At 41.2% G+C, this 14,512-nt stretch overlaps 2 protein-coding genes across 2 annotated transcripts in view; one reads left to right on the top strand and one right to left on the bottom strand.

The window, feature by feature from the left end:
* LOC138948995 (aspartate--tRNA ligase, mitochondrial-like) overlaps window positions 1-3,955 on the bottom strand; it is a 38,337-nt gene extending 34,382 nt beyond the window's left edge. Inside the window, exons 1-5 of the mRNA XM_070320691.1 lie at window positions 3,668-3,955; window positions 3,115-3,281; window positions 2,247-2,345; window positions 1,654-1,752; window positions 361-484 (exon numbers count right to left, since the gene is read on the bottom strand). Coding sequence (XP_070176792.1) covers window positions 361-484; window positions 1,654-1,752; window positions 2,247-2,345; window positions 3,115-3,281; window positions 3,668-3,833 — 655 coding nt within the window. The 5' untranslated portion in view covers window positions 3,834-3,955. The remainder of the gene's footprint in view (window positions 1-360; window positions 485-1,653; window positions 1,753-2,246; window positions 2,346-3,114; window positions 3,282-3,667) is intronic.
* Window positions 3,956-4,007: 52 nt separating this feature from the next.
* On the top strand, window positions 4,008-14,123 carry LOC138948996 (pseudouridylate synthase TRUB2, mitochondrial-like). The gene is made up of 8 exons (XM_070320692.1): window positions 4,008-4,385; window positions 6,934-7,068; window positions 9,171-9,251; window positions 9,558-9,619; window positions 10,949-11,030; window positions 11,595-11,667; window positions 12,180-12,319; window positions 12,649-14,123. Exons 1-8 carry the CDS (start codon window positions 4,262-4,264, stop codon window positions 12,942-12,944), a joined length of 993 nt encoding a protein of 330 aa, XP_070176793.1. The 5' UTR covers window positions 4,008-4,261; the 3' UTR covers window positions 12,945-14,123.
* The last annotated feature ends 389 nt before the right edge of the window (window positions 14,124-14,512 follow it).

Here is a 14,512-nt window from a genome sequence, read left to right as displayed (position 1 = left end):
TATCGATTCTTTATATTGTAGGAATATACCATAAAAAAAAAGTCTGCACTTACAAAACCAAGATAATAATAGAACTTTAACTTCAAGCAAACAAATGATTAAAAACCTCACTGCAGAAAGAAAACTTTAAATGTTTAAGCCCACATGACATCATGACATTGTAAAAAAGATTAAAAGCATATGCCCTTTCAGAAATATTTGTTTTAAAAAGAAGGAAAAACAGGATGCAAAATCATGCAATCTGGCTTAATCTGGGATTATCAAGAATGATCTCTGTATAGCTTTAAAAATGCTTAAAATCCAACAATTGGCGGAAAAATGTCATGCCTGTTAAAGAACACAATGTAAACCAGTCTTTACCATTGAGGTTGGCCAAAAACTCGCGCATTTTCATGACCATTCTTGATCTGATTCGAAGGTTTCTCTGCAGCCTGCCGCCTCGCAAATCAAGGTACCTGTGCTCCATCCTCAGTGATTCTTTCACCTGCAAAACCATAAAGAAAAGAAATGTTAAAAATGCCTTACTTCTCTTGTAAATGATTATGCAAATCAGGGTAAATCCCATAACTCAAATCTAGTCTTACTGCTTTCCAAGCAGAATGGGAATTTTATCGTAAAATAATCAATGGGGTGTGCAAGTAGCTCAGTTGGTAAAGCACTAAACTTCTGATCCTCAGGTCACAGGTTCGAATCCAGGCCAAGCAGACACTAGTCACCGTTATGTGATGACTCACAGACAGTATCCATGTCCCACCCCTATGGCATGTTAAGGAACTCAGTCATTCTGCCATAAATGCAGGTTAAGCTAGATGATTAAATGTCTTTGTCATATCTACATACCGTCAACGCTCATAAGAACAATACCTAACTCAGTGTAGGCATTTCTGCAGTGAGACTACAGGGGAAGCTACTGGAAGCGTACCTGTCATAATTTCGAGAGTATAAACTCTCAGACCATCGGAAACCATTGCCACGATTACGTAAGCAAAACTGCCGTTCTCGTTTCTGAGTTAGGCACTTTTCCGTTTTGATACATAAAGAATTGTTTGGAGAATGTGAAGGTATGCAAAAGCTTTTTTGGGGTTGTCATGCAGTTGTGCTGAATCTTCTTCTTCTTCTTCTTCGTTCATGGGCTTAGACTCCCACGTACACTTGTGTTTTTGCACGAGTGGAATTTTACGTGTATGACCGTTTTTACCCCGCCATTTAGGCAGCCATACGCCGCTTTCGGAGGAAGTGCTGAATGAAAATGTTGCTGTCAGCTCTTTATCTCATGTGTAGGCCTATACCGCTGTCAGCTCTTTATCTCATGTGTAGGCCTATACCGCTGTCAGCTCTTTATCTCATGTGTAGGCCTATACCGCTGTCAGCTCTTTATCTCATGTGTAGGCCTATACCGCTGTCAGCTCTTTATCTCATGCATATACCTCTGTCAACCGCTCGAGATAGGCAGTTTGAAACTTATAACTAAAATGAGATTGGCAGATTGTTCAGAAACCAAAATCGTTTATTGCGTTTTTCTCAAAACTCTGAAAAATGACATAGGCAATTATCTTATGAGCGTGACGATACATCATTATTTGACAAGCACATACATAACATATTCACAATCATGGTAGGTAGACTGTATAATAGGGTCCAAATAACACCAACCTCATGAAAGCCTTTGACATCAAACGGAAGCTGTGGCTGACACGAGTTCAGAATATGAAGACTGGACACCAACACCTCGATGTCACCAGTCGGCATTTGCTGCAACAAAATGGGTACACATTAGGACTTTCATTTCACACTTGGAAGGAGAACAGAAGGCGAGAGAGCATGCAGAATAATTAAGGAGATTAGTACACTCATCTTGATTTGTTCTTTTCAGCTCCACACAAAAATGCAACCATCAAATACAGACAAATCATAGTTCTGTTTACAAATTCAGGCATCTCAAAACTATAAAAATATAAAAAATTAAAAAAAAATTTAAATAAAAAAAAATAAACATAAATAGACAGCCATTGCCATAGAATTAAAACTCCTCGCTCTTAATTAAGACACAAGCTAACCACACTCAACTCATGCCTAAAATAAAGCGATTGCGATACATTTGTCAGGATTGAACCAGTCCAACAAAATCTCAACAAGTATGTATGACTCAATGCCAATTTCATTTCATTTCTGGTACAATATTTTGAGACTTCTTCCTGTAAAATTAAGAAAATGTCCAGTGTAACGCAATCCCTGACAATTACTACCTCATTTCTTTGGCCGTCTGGTCTGGTGCGAACAGTGCCATACACTTCAAGCACCGATTCCAGCCTCAGCTCGTCCAGGAGGCTGCTGAATTCATTTCTCTGGAGGGAAAACAAAAGGAAGATTAAACAAACATTACCTAAACAAACATACACTTACACATACACACACACTTAGACACAAACACCAGCACACACACACGCACAAACACATACAGACACACAAAAGAGGAGGAAAAATACTCATCATGCATGTCAGTATATGTGGTTGATAGGTCTTTCTTTCTTTCTTTATTTGGTGTTTAACGTCGTTTTCAACCACGAAGGTTATATCGCGACAGGGAAAGGGGGGGAGATGGGATAGAGCCACTTGTTAATTGTTTCTTGTTCACAAAAGCACTAATCAAAAAATTGCTCCAGGGGCTTGCAACGTAGTACAATATATTACCTTACTGGGAGAATGCAAGTTTCCAGTACAAAGGACTTAACATTTCTTACATACTGCTTGACTAAAATCTTTACAAACATTTACTATATTCTATACAAGAAACACTTAATAAGGGTAAAAGGAGAAACAGAATCCGTTAGTCGCCTCTTACGACATGCTGGGGAGCATCGGGTAAATTCTTCCCCCTAACCCGCGGGGGGTGTTGATAGGTCTCAGTTTTGCCTTTTACTGCTATTGTTGGTTTGTTTGTTTGTCTGTTTGTTCATTTTAATTTTGTCATGCACATCACTGTGCGGATAATTACTTAAAACACGTCCATCCATTTAAAGTTCGTAATTCATGCTCACTTTTCGCAAATTGACAATTCTACATTTACTGCAAATGAGTGCATTTTAAATCTGTAAAGTCAAAGTGGATTCTCACCTTTTCATCAGTCAGCACCAGCTGCACGGCACCATCCCAATCTTTGAGCACCAGAAACTGATCTTGACGTGAATGCTGCAGCCAACCACACAGCACCACTTTTTGACCGGCATGGCTGTTGCGAAGACTTCCACACAGATGGGTGCGTCCCGTGTAACTTGTAGCACCTTAACCATATGACAATTTTACTGTTTTATCATTTCAAAGATCGAATATCATTCATACAGTGCTAAGGCTTACATAACAAGAAACAAAAAATAAAATTAAACGAATCAGAGAGAAGGGAGAGAAAAAGAGAGAGAGTGTGAAATGGAAAGAGGAGGATTAAAAACCCGGTCAATTACTTCAAACACACACGTACACATGACACATACACAACTGATAAAATAGTTATGTTACTTTTTATTCGGGATTGTACCATACTTGACCCCATCTCCCCCCTCCCTCCACCTAAACAAACAAACACACACACACACACACACACACACACACACACACGCATGTATGCATGCATTTTGTATAACAATTGATTTTAACGTCAACGTCCACTCACTGGAAGCATGACGAAATCCAATACTTGCACATGTTACACCAAAGTTGTTGCCTCTTGAAAGTCGAATCAGTGCTCTGTTGGAGAAAGCAGTGCGTGTCTGCGTTGTCGAGTGGCAACGCAGCGCCCGTGACAGCCAAAACTGGACATTTCTTACATATCTTGACATCGTTGGAGTTCAAGCTTGAAGTGATCAGTGTATATGTGTACTAATCTTTCACTGTAGCGTCCTATGCGTTGTTTAAGTCATCTCGAACATTCCCTCATGCAGACGGCGTCAGCCATGTTGCTTTTTTTGGAACCTAGAGTGACTTCCCTTCGTTTCAATGCCTTCACTCACATGACATGTGTTGTGTTCTCTAGTGACTGCGGTGTCTTCTAGTTCTTGCAGAATCTGAACGTAGAAGAGTTTGTAACGAAATTACAAGGGAACGTTTGTTCTCTCTGGCTACTAATTACAGTAACGTTGAGGTTTAACGCCGTAAAATTTAGTTAGAAGTCATGAATAGAAGGCATGCATTCTACTTTCACATCTGATCTTGGAAAAGGTTGATTATTTGATGAAGATTCATGTGTATGAGAATCTGAAACTGAAAGATGCCGCGTTTTGAGTGGGCTCCAGCGGCTTTCCGTCGACTGAATGGACTGCTGTGTGTGTACAAGCCAGCTGATGTGTCTGTCGTGCCTGTGCTGCGTAAGATCCAATTTAACCTTGCCAAAGGTAAGCTGAGCCAGTTAAAGTGAGACACTTTACTGTTTACATATATATATATGTATATATACTAGATGATTACCCGCTTCGCCGGGTACCGGCTTCGCCAGGAGGAAGAAGTAGAGCCGAATACCCGGCTTTGCCGGGTGAGTGGGCCAGCGCACCGTACGCGATTGACGCCACACGAAGGAAGGAAGATAAACGCGCAAAACACTGGAGAAGATAAGGAAGAGTTACTGGGAATGGATGTACAGAAAAACCATAAAAATCAAAATCGATTCAGCGCTGAGAGCACGTGTTGAAAATTTTCATCGACCAGATTGTGTCCGGGGTCTACCTGAATATGCCCACCAAATTTGAAGCAGATCCATCGAGAACTTTGGCCGTGAATCGTGAACACACGGACAGACAGAGACACACAAGCCGTATATAGATATAGATATATTATATCAGGGGCGGATCCAGGGAGGGTTTTTGGAAATCCCCTTAGCCTAAAAAAAAATAGATAAAAAAAAAAAGAAGAAAATAATTTGAAAATAAAGAAAATCTGATGGCTCAGATTGCTCCATTTTCCGTCATTTTTATCAACATTTTACGGGGGGCATGTCCCCATACCCCCCTGGGAGCCGGCTTTTGTCTTCTAAGTGACGGTTTCGGAAAGTAGTTGGGTTATTAGTTGGCTCAGGTTGCACCAGATCGTTCATTTATCCTTGTTTTGATCCAAATTTGTCTTCTTTAATTTACTTGTTGGAAGGTGTATTTGGGGAAGTTTCTTGGCTCAGACTGCTCCATTTACCTTGTTTTTAATCAACATTTTCCGGGGGGGGGGGGCATGCCCCCGGACCCCCCTAGAACGTTCGAACGCTTCGCGCACTGAACGAAACGCTTTGTGTCGTCGAATTGTCCCAAAAATAAATTTGGAAACCCCCCCTTAAAAAATGATGTGATCCGCCCCTGTATATAGTTTCCTTTTGGGGGGGTACCTGCTGCATGTGCGCTCAACAGGATGGGGAATTCTGTTCGGATCCACGGATTTCAGAGGAAACTGGTTTGGATGTTTGAGGAAAAAAATTAGTGAGGAAAAAATATCTGGAAACAATTAAAGTTCAGCGCAGTACTGTTTCTTCCGAATTTGGCCCAATCCATGTTTTGTGTTCAGTAAACAAGTCAAGATCAATGTACTATCGCACAGTGTCCAGAAATAACCAAATTTCCAGCCAAGAGAGGCCTCCAGAAATGTCCAAAATTAATTTCCACTGAGGCGTTGCCCTCGCACCCCTGGACTCCAGCCTATTTCAGAGTTCTTTGATGACAGCAGTTCCCCAGCCTGCTACGTACAGCAGGTCAAGAATTATAAGCAGTTAGTACAGAGAAACTTTATTAATATATTTTTCTAGACCCAAACTTAATTCACCCAGGACCATAGATAATACAGCAAGATGCATTGACCACTAGCTAGCCGATTAAAGCCTGTTCAAGACTGAGTTCTTAGTTGTTAAGATGTGCTCATAGAATATTGCAGACAAGATGGACATGAAACAAGATGAAATGATTCAGATCACTGTCGTATACATGTGTTGTCTTAAATCATAGTTTATGCTATTAACTCTTTATTGTTTGTCTAGTTTTAAGAGAATGTTGTATGCAGTCCTTATTTTAGTTTAAAGTAGTTTTTTTCTTTACCATTTATGCTGAGCTAAGGTTTTTGCATTTCTTTCACTGAAGAAAATGTAGCCGGGTGACACAAAGTGATGATTCCCCTTGTCACTACCGCTTTGCAGGAGTTGTTTCCCTTGCTCCACTGATATGGGCTTAGCTAGGTGAACACCTGTGAGTTTCAGGGACATAGCAGACACACAACATTTGGTACGGCGAGGGGGAAAAAAAGCCGATTTGCTTCCCAGGTCCATTGATCGACGTAATGTGGATGTGTTTGTGAACTCACTGTTTCTTCTCACATCTGCTTTTGTTCTAGTTATTACCCCTGACTGATTTATGAGAATATGTGACCCTCCACCACGGAATGAGTCGCATGTCACCTTTGCATGATTTTCATATTTTTACATTTTACATGCTCTATCCAGTGGTGAAAACCGTTTTAGAAAAGAGCGAAAACTGTTTGAGTTATAAGCCTGTGACTAAGGTGACCCTCACACTGTTACCAGACACTCCCCGGACTTTTATTAAGCCTAGCGCAGAACCACACGAGGTGACATGCGACTCATTTTGTGGTGGAGGGTCACATATAATCATCATCGGATTTCTTTTAAAAAAAAAAGTCTAAAATTTGGTACAGCGATCGCCGTACCGCGTCCTACGTCCCTGAGTTTTGGAGATCAAGTTGTCATTGACAACTTAATTCTGATTTGGGTGTCTCCTCAAACCTTTGTGTTTCACAAAGTAGATTTAGGCTACATATTTAGTTAGCCTTAACTAGCTCACTCCTGTTTAGCTGTCTATGCTATGTCTATACATAATTTGAATGCTTCATGCACTTGGTAATTAGTTGACGGTTACAGATTTTTCAAGTCAGTCTTTTTTCTTCTTTTTTTTGCAGAACTGAATGCACTCCCTTGCTACAAGGTGGAGTCAGAGATGAGGAAAGCCAACCCCAACACAGACTTCACTGCACCCATGGTGCTAGATACATCTGTTCCAGTCCCTGCAGAGGATTTGATGGAGCATAGATTAGGTAATACATGTACTAACAAATTAATATTTTCAGAGTACATTACAGTACAAAATGTCCATTTATAAATGGTAAAAATGTCATCTTTATTATTATAATTATTATTATTGTGATCATTTTTATGCGCCTAATCTAGATATAGCCCTAGGCGCTTACATATTAATTTCTGCCGTTTGAAAATGGAATTTTTTACAGACAGACATTTTTTACACACAATATATAACGCATTCACATCGGCCAGTAAAGCTCAGTAGCCTATTAGGCGAGCATTCACCTTTCACGGCCTTTATTCCAAGTCAAACGGGTATTTGGTGGACATTTTTATCTATGTCTATACAATTTTGCCAGGAAAGACCCTTTTGTCAATCGTGGGATCTTTAACGTGCACACCCCAATGTAGTGTACACGAAGGGACCTCGGTTTTTCGTCTCATCCGAAAGACTAGCACTTGAACCCACCACCTAGGTTAGGAAAGGGGGGAGAAAATTGCGGCCTGACCCAGGGTCGAACACGCAACCTCTCGCTTCCGAGCGCAAGTGCGTTACCACTCGGCCACCCAGTGTGCAACATTTATTTCATAAGTAGTATGCAATGATTTCAGGGAAAAAAGACGATGTGTGGAAAATTTAATTACTCTGTCGTAGTTTTTCTTGTTTACGCGACATGGCAGAGTTGGATCTAGTTAGGACAGTGAGACAAACAAACGCCGCTGGTCAGTGGTTGTTGCCGCTGGTCAGTGGTTGTTGCCGCTGGTCAGTGGTTGTTGCCGCTGGTCAGTGGTTGTTGTCTGGTCAGTGGTTGTCTGGTCAGTGGTTGTCTGGTCAGTGGTTGTTGTCTGGTCAGTGGTTGTTGTCTGGTCAGTGGTTGTTGCCGGCAATCATGGGCATCACAGTTTGTTTGTTCGTTCATGGGCTGAAACTCCCACGGCTTTTACGTGTATGATCGTTTTTACCCCGCCATTTAGGCAGCCATACGCCGCTTTCGGAGGAAGCATGCTGGGTATTTTCGTGTTTCTATAACCCACCGAACTCTGACATGGATTACAGGATCTTTTTCATGCGCACTTGGTCTTGTGCTTGCGTGTACACACGGGGGTGTTCGGACACCGAGGAGAGTGCACACAAAGTTGACTCTGAGAAATAAATCTCTCGCCGAACGTGGGGATGAACTCACGCTGACAGCGGCCAACTGGATACAAATCCAGCGCGCTACCGACTGAGCTACATCCCCGCCCGAGCATCACAGTGAAAACAGTGGAACCTCCCTTTAAACACCTTCAACAATCTGAGAAAATCGGGTCTTAACAAGGGGTTTTTTAAAATGGAGGTAAATTTAAAGAGCTTATGAACAGAAAACCTAAAAAAAAAGTGAGGTCTTCAAAAAGAGAAAGTTTGTAATGGGGGGGGGGGGGGGGGGTGGTGGTGGGGGGGGGGGGGTCTTGAAAGCGAGGTACCACTGTATATCTATTGGCTCCAATGTTCAATTTATGCAGTTTCTGCTCGACATAATGCACTTTTCTTTTAGAATTATGCTGATCAGAGCTCAGTATTCACTGCCACTATGGTCGCTTTCCCCCGTTGATCATTGGTCTTGTATGGTTGCCTCAATGTTTTGAAGGGTCACAACTCTTCCACATCTAATAGAAGCTCAGAAAGGAAGTGGGAGAGGTGTTGGCAGTAAAAGTGTGAATGCTAAAAGTTTGTCTTAGAGGGCGGGGAAGATCTGTTTGATTCAATATAGTATGGAGGGCAGGGATGGCCAAATCTCAAAATTTTAACTCGCCAACTGGGCGAGTAACTTCAAGAAAGTTACTAGCCCACCAGAAATTTCGCTGGCCCGTTACATACCACAGTTGCTGCATCTGCCGTGTTTATATGGCTTTGGAACTCGATATTACAACCAAAAGTGTTGCATTGGACCAGAATTTTCACTGGCCAGCCGGGCGAGTTGCCAGGCGGTTTCTACTAGCCCGGCAGATTTGCCCCTGGTGTGGAGGGAGTGAGGATAGGTGTCATAAAAAAAACCACCGTAATGTTTGATTGCTCTGGTGCTATCATCTCATTTAGACTATGATGAGATGCATACATTGAATTGATTGGTTTCAGTTTTGGGTCAGCGGTATTTACCAGAAGACATCAAGCTCAGCCATATTCACAGTCTGAGTCGCTTCTCTTCAGGCGTTCTATGTAAGTCTTCACAGTCTTTTTCTTTCTTTCTTTAATTTTTTCTTTCTTCTAGTCTTTCTTTCTTGTGTTTTGATGGTGGTTGGGTAGTGTGTTTTGTTGTGTTTTTGTTGTTGTAGTTGTTTTATTCTCGAGGCACTGAAAATATGCTGAACAATTTACAATCGAACAGTTTTAACAGAAAAATAAGAATGTTTTCAGTGTTGAGTAGTACATACTGTACTTACACTGTTAAATAATATAATGACTTACTGTATCTTTTATGAGGCCTGTCCCTCTAGCTAGTCTCACATTGATTTATTTTTTCAGTGATAGGCGTCGGTCGCGGCATACGTAAGGTAGACCTGCTATCTTCATCAAAGTTTTTGCGGGTATGTATTTTTAAAAAAGCTTAAAGGCACGGTCCTTCCCGTGTAAAGGAAACGGCCGGCCCACCATCTCAGATGTGGCCAAGCTTTGTCATGGGATAAGACTTATCCCTCCACCTCAACTGTTACTGAAAATGAACATCCTTGCTGTTCCTGTGCAAAGTTAGACTTTTGTTTTAATTGATGCTGTAAAAGCCACCAGTGTCAATGTGTGGAATAATTCATTAAAAAAAAAGTCAAACTCTGCATAGAAAACATCCGGGTTGTTTTTTTGTTTTTGTTTTTGTGTGTGTGGGTATTATTTGTTCAAGTGGAGGGATGGACTTATTCCATGTAAAAGCTTTGCCAGATCTGAAGTGGTGAGCTGAATCTTTTAGGCGAAAAGGACTGTGCCTTTAAACGTTTTCCGGAAAGAACTCTAACAGGGTTTTCATGGCTGGGAAAGAGTTGTGCCCCTTATAAAGATGAGGCAAAACAAATGATTAGTTGAATCCTGCAACATGCAGTTCATGCATCACAGTGAAAAAATTAGCTCCAATATGCATGTTGTACAATGTTCCATGAAAATGTCGCCTTTTCTGTTTTCTTTTTATAGAAACTAAGAAAGTATATATATACATCCGAGGTCTGACTATTCATTGCCACTATTCATACATCACTTCTCTGCAGTACAGCATCAGGAGCCACGTGTGTTTTTCCAACTTAGAACATAGCATGGGTGGCCGAGTGGTAAGTGCACTTGCCTCGGAAGTGAGAGGTTGCGAGTTCGACCCTGGGTCGGGGCGTAAGCAATTTTCTTCCCCCTTTCCTAGCCCAGGTGGTGGGTTTTAGTGTTAGTCTTTCGGATGAGACGAAAAACTGAGATCCCTTCGTGTACACTACATTGGGGTGTGCACGTTAAAGATCCCACGATTGACAAAAGGGTCTTTCCTGGCAAAATTGTATAGGCATAGATAAAAAAAAATGTCCACCAAATACCCGTGTGACTTGGAATAATAGGCCGTGAAAAGTAAATATTCGCCGTAATGGCTTGAGATTTACTGGCCGATGTGAATGCGTGATATATTGTGTAAAAAAATCCCATCTCACACGGCAGAAATTAATATGTAAAGCGCTTAGAGAACGTCAAGCGCTATATAAATCTCCCATATAAATAAATAAATAAAATGTTCATTTTTATTCCTATTCTGTTTGGAGTAGCACACCACTTTTTCTGAAAAAAAATTAATCTTGAAATGAAGAAGTGGAATAGCATTATGTTTGTGTGAGAGTAAGCGGATTGTGTCTCTGATTTCCGAAGATGTGTGGACGACAGTGTATTTATTTGTGCAGGTGTACCACGTCAAGGGCAGGTTTGGCATGGCAACAAGTGACTTCACTCCAAGTGGAAAAATCATTGAAAGAACCAGCTACAGTAAGTTTGGGTATTATTTTCTGGTTTGCTTGCACTTCCTTTATTTAAGTGTGCGAGTGTGTGCATGCGTGCCTGAGTGTGTGTGCGTGTGTGTCAGCCCTGTTGTGTTTGTTGGGTAAGTTATTTCTAAAAATAATCATGTTTCTTGATTGAGCTCATCACTTGATATTTGTTGCTATGCTAATTTGGTATTTCTGTCCCCAGAACTAGTGTCTATTTGGGACATGACGTGGTTATATGCTAGGATGATATTTTGTATCCCACCTTCTACTTTTATAGTCTGTGATCTGAATTCAATTTTTGCACAAAGATTTTATATATGTGCGCATAGAATAGTTTATTTGCGTAAATATTTGTACATGTACTTTATTTGTTCCTGTGTTGCAAGGTGCTTTGAACTTTCATAGGATTTACTCCATGCAAAAATTCTTATCATTAGTGTATATATTGATCAAATTTCCCTTTTCTTTCATGGACAGTTCAACTTTTTGTGCTTGAATTATAGATCACAAAAGACATTCTTTATTTTTAAAGATTGCTTGTTTGTTTGTTTTTCATTTTCAGGACATATACATCCCATCAAACTGGACAAAGTTCTGGCCTCTGTCCAGTCCAGTCATCTGCGCAACATGTTTCAGTGAGTGTTACTTCATTTGAAATGTGTTGTGTGTGTGCAGTTTTAGTCCACTTGAAGCAATGGAACCTCATGCAGTATTCATGGGTGGGACTGAAAAATGTCATGAATCCTGAACCGAAACAAAAAAAGAGAGAGAACAAAAAGAAGGCCATAATCGAATCTGGATTTCCGGCATATACCGGAAGAATCCAACCTATGAGTATTATAACTACTGTACAAACTTTCATACATTTATATTTCGAGACACCTATAGGCCTACTGCACAGACATACATATATACATGTATATACATACTCGCTATACATTCTGAGATTCTGACCCATTTCAACAAACGCTCATTCACTCAGTTCAGGTGGCATGCATAACCTCTCCCCTTTTTGTGTGTGTCGATTAGGAGTAAACCATCACAGCCAGGCAGCCAATGAGCTGGCAGCACAGGGGCTTGTAAGACCACTACACTGGATGGTGACACTCCTATGATCTAGCTAACTCTGCCTTTGTGTGTGTTACAGTTATGCAGGAGTAGACCCTCACAGCCAGGCAGCCTACGAGCTGGCAGCACAGGGGCTTGTAAGGCCGCAGGACAGCCACACCCCTCCCATGATCTACAGGGTCAAGTGCATTGACTTTCAGCCGCCTGATTTCACACTGGGTAAGATTAAATTGATTGCAGGCTATATTTCAGTCACATTTTTGTCTGTAAGTCACTGCTGCACTATGTAATTTTCATATAGAGACCTGCTTTGTTATTTCATCTGGTAGTGTTACCTTATCTGTTTGTATGCAGCTACTGTCCTGACAGAGACACAACTGGATCAACTGTTTGAGGGGATTTTTTTTTCTCTTCTTTTTGCAATTGTTGTATTCTTTGCGCTTCTTTTCTGTGGGGGAACAAGATGTCCACATGGTGTGCTAGAATTGCCCGATTGTTCGGCTGCGCAGATGCCAATGTGATATAAAAATTCCTCTGTTCTGTTACAGAAATTCACGCCATAAATGAATTCTGCGACTACTTCATGAGAATGATCCATGACATCGGTCTTCAGCTGCGGTCCACAGCAGTGTGTACAGGCATCCGCAGGCTGCGTTACGGTCACTTCGACGTCTCTCACGCTCTACTCCGTCAGCAGTGGAACTTCGAAGACATCTTGGACAATATGAAGCAAAACGCTGCGATGTTGACACCAGATAAACTGGCAGGAGAGGGCATTATGGAGAAGATTGAAAGTCAAGAATCTACAGACGATAGAAAGCGAATTGAAGATGAAATACTGTGAAATGTGAAAATATGAAGCAAAATGCTGCAATGCTGACGCCAGATGAACTGGTTGGTGAGGATTGAAAGTCAAGAATGGAAAGTACATGTTGACTGAGAGTGAGTTGAAGGATGTATATGTGTGAAATGTGAACCACAAAGTTGTGATGCTGATGCCAGAGAAACTGGCAGGAGAAAGCGTCATAAAGAGGAATGAAAGACAAGAATCAAAATACGACAGTTCTAAAGCAAAGCAAAGGATGAAGTACTGTAAACAGACACCAGACAAACTGGAAGGAAATGGTGTTGTATTTTTGTTTGTTTGTTCGTTCATGGGCTGAAACTCCCACGGATTTTACGTGTATGACCGTTTTTAACCCGCCATACGCCGCTTTCGGAGGAAGCATGCTGGGTATTTTCGTGTTTCTATAACCCACCGAACTCCGACATGGATTACAGGATCTTTTCCGTGCGCACTTGGTCTTGTGCTTGCGTGTACACACGGGGTTGTTCGGACACCGAGGAGAGTCTGCACACAAAGTTGACTCTGAGAAATAAATCTCTCGCCGAACGTGGGGACGAACTCACGCTGACAGCGGCCAACTGGATACAAATCCAGCACGCTACCGACTGAGCTACATCCCCGCCGGTGTTGTATAAAAGACGACAGAAAGCAAAGTGAAGGGTGAAATACTATGAACAGATTTCATTTGCTGCGATGAATTACTTCCTCTGTGGCCCTCAAACTGGCAGGAGGAGAATTACTTCCTCTGTGGCCCTCAAACTGGCAGGAGGAGAGAGTACTATGGAGAAAATTGAACGTAAAAACACTGATGAGGACAAAGCAAACTGAAGGATGAAATATTGAGAACAGAACTCTTTTGCCGTGTTGAAATGAATTCTGTGTGGCTTTGGAATGTGTCTTGGAGTGCTTGCTTTGCTGCACACTAAACAAAAATATAAAAAAATGAAAGGGAAAGGGTATTTTTGCAGATACTGTACTTAGAAAGGGAGACAACTGTAGTAGATCATACGTGTTGAAAAAAATTGTTCAGTATTTGGAAATGATGCCAGGGGAAGTTTGATTACATCTAGGACAAAACACAGTAATGGCATTATTGGCAAAACAGGTAAGTATAGGAGAGACAGAGAGGAATTTGTAACACAGCAGATAAATAAATGAATTAAAGGATAAAAAAGTTTTGTTTGTCATGTCAGTTATTTCATGAAATTGACCAACATCCACTGGCATGCACGCTCAACAAATGTACAGCTGTTTGCACTATATCTGGTGTCACTGATGCTGCTTGGTGGACTGCCACTTTTATAAGCCTTCGTAACAAGGGCAACAAGTGTGTGGCTTTAACTTCACGGCTTTGCAGGAGGGAGAACAATACAAGGGACAGTAGTCATCCGTTTTGGAATTTGTGACAGAACATATATGGAGAACTGTTTGTGTGTGTGAGAGAGAGAGAGAGCATGTGCGTTCTTGCACGTGTACATTTAATTTTGTGTTTTCAACAAAATGTGAGAAAATAGCATGCAAGACATTCATTTTTTTCCCAGTATTTTCACAAACACAAACAATTT

The sequence above is a fragment of the Littorina saxatilis genome, linkage group LG15 (genome assembly GCF_037325665.1).
Source record: "Littorina saxatilis isolate snail1 linkage group LG15, US_GU_Lsax_2.0, whole genome shotgun sequence".
Taxonomy (NCBI): Eukaryota; Metazoa; Mollusca; class Gastropoda; order Littorinimorpha; family Littorinidae; genus Littorina; species Littorina saxatilis.
Note: the sequence above shows the minus strand (reverse complement) of the source record. Positions and strands in the feature narration are given on the sequence as shown.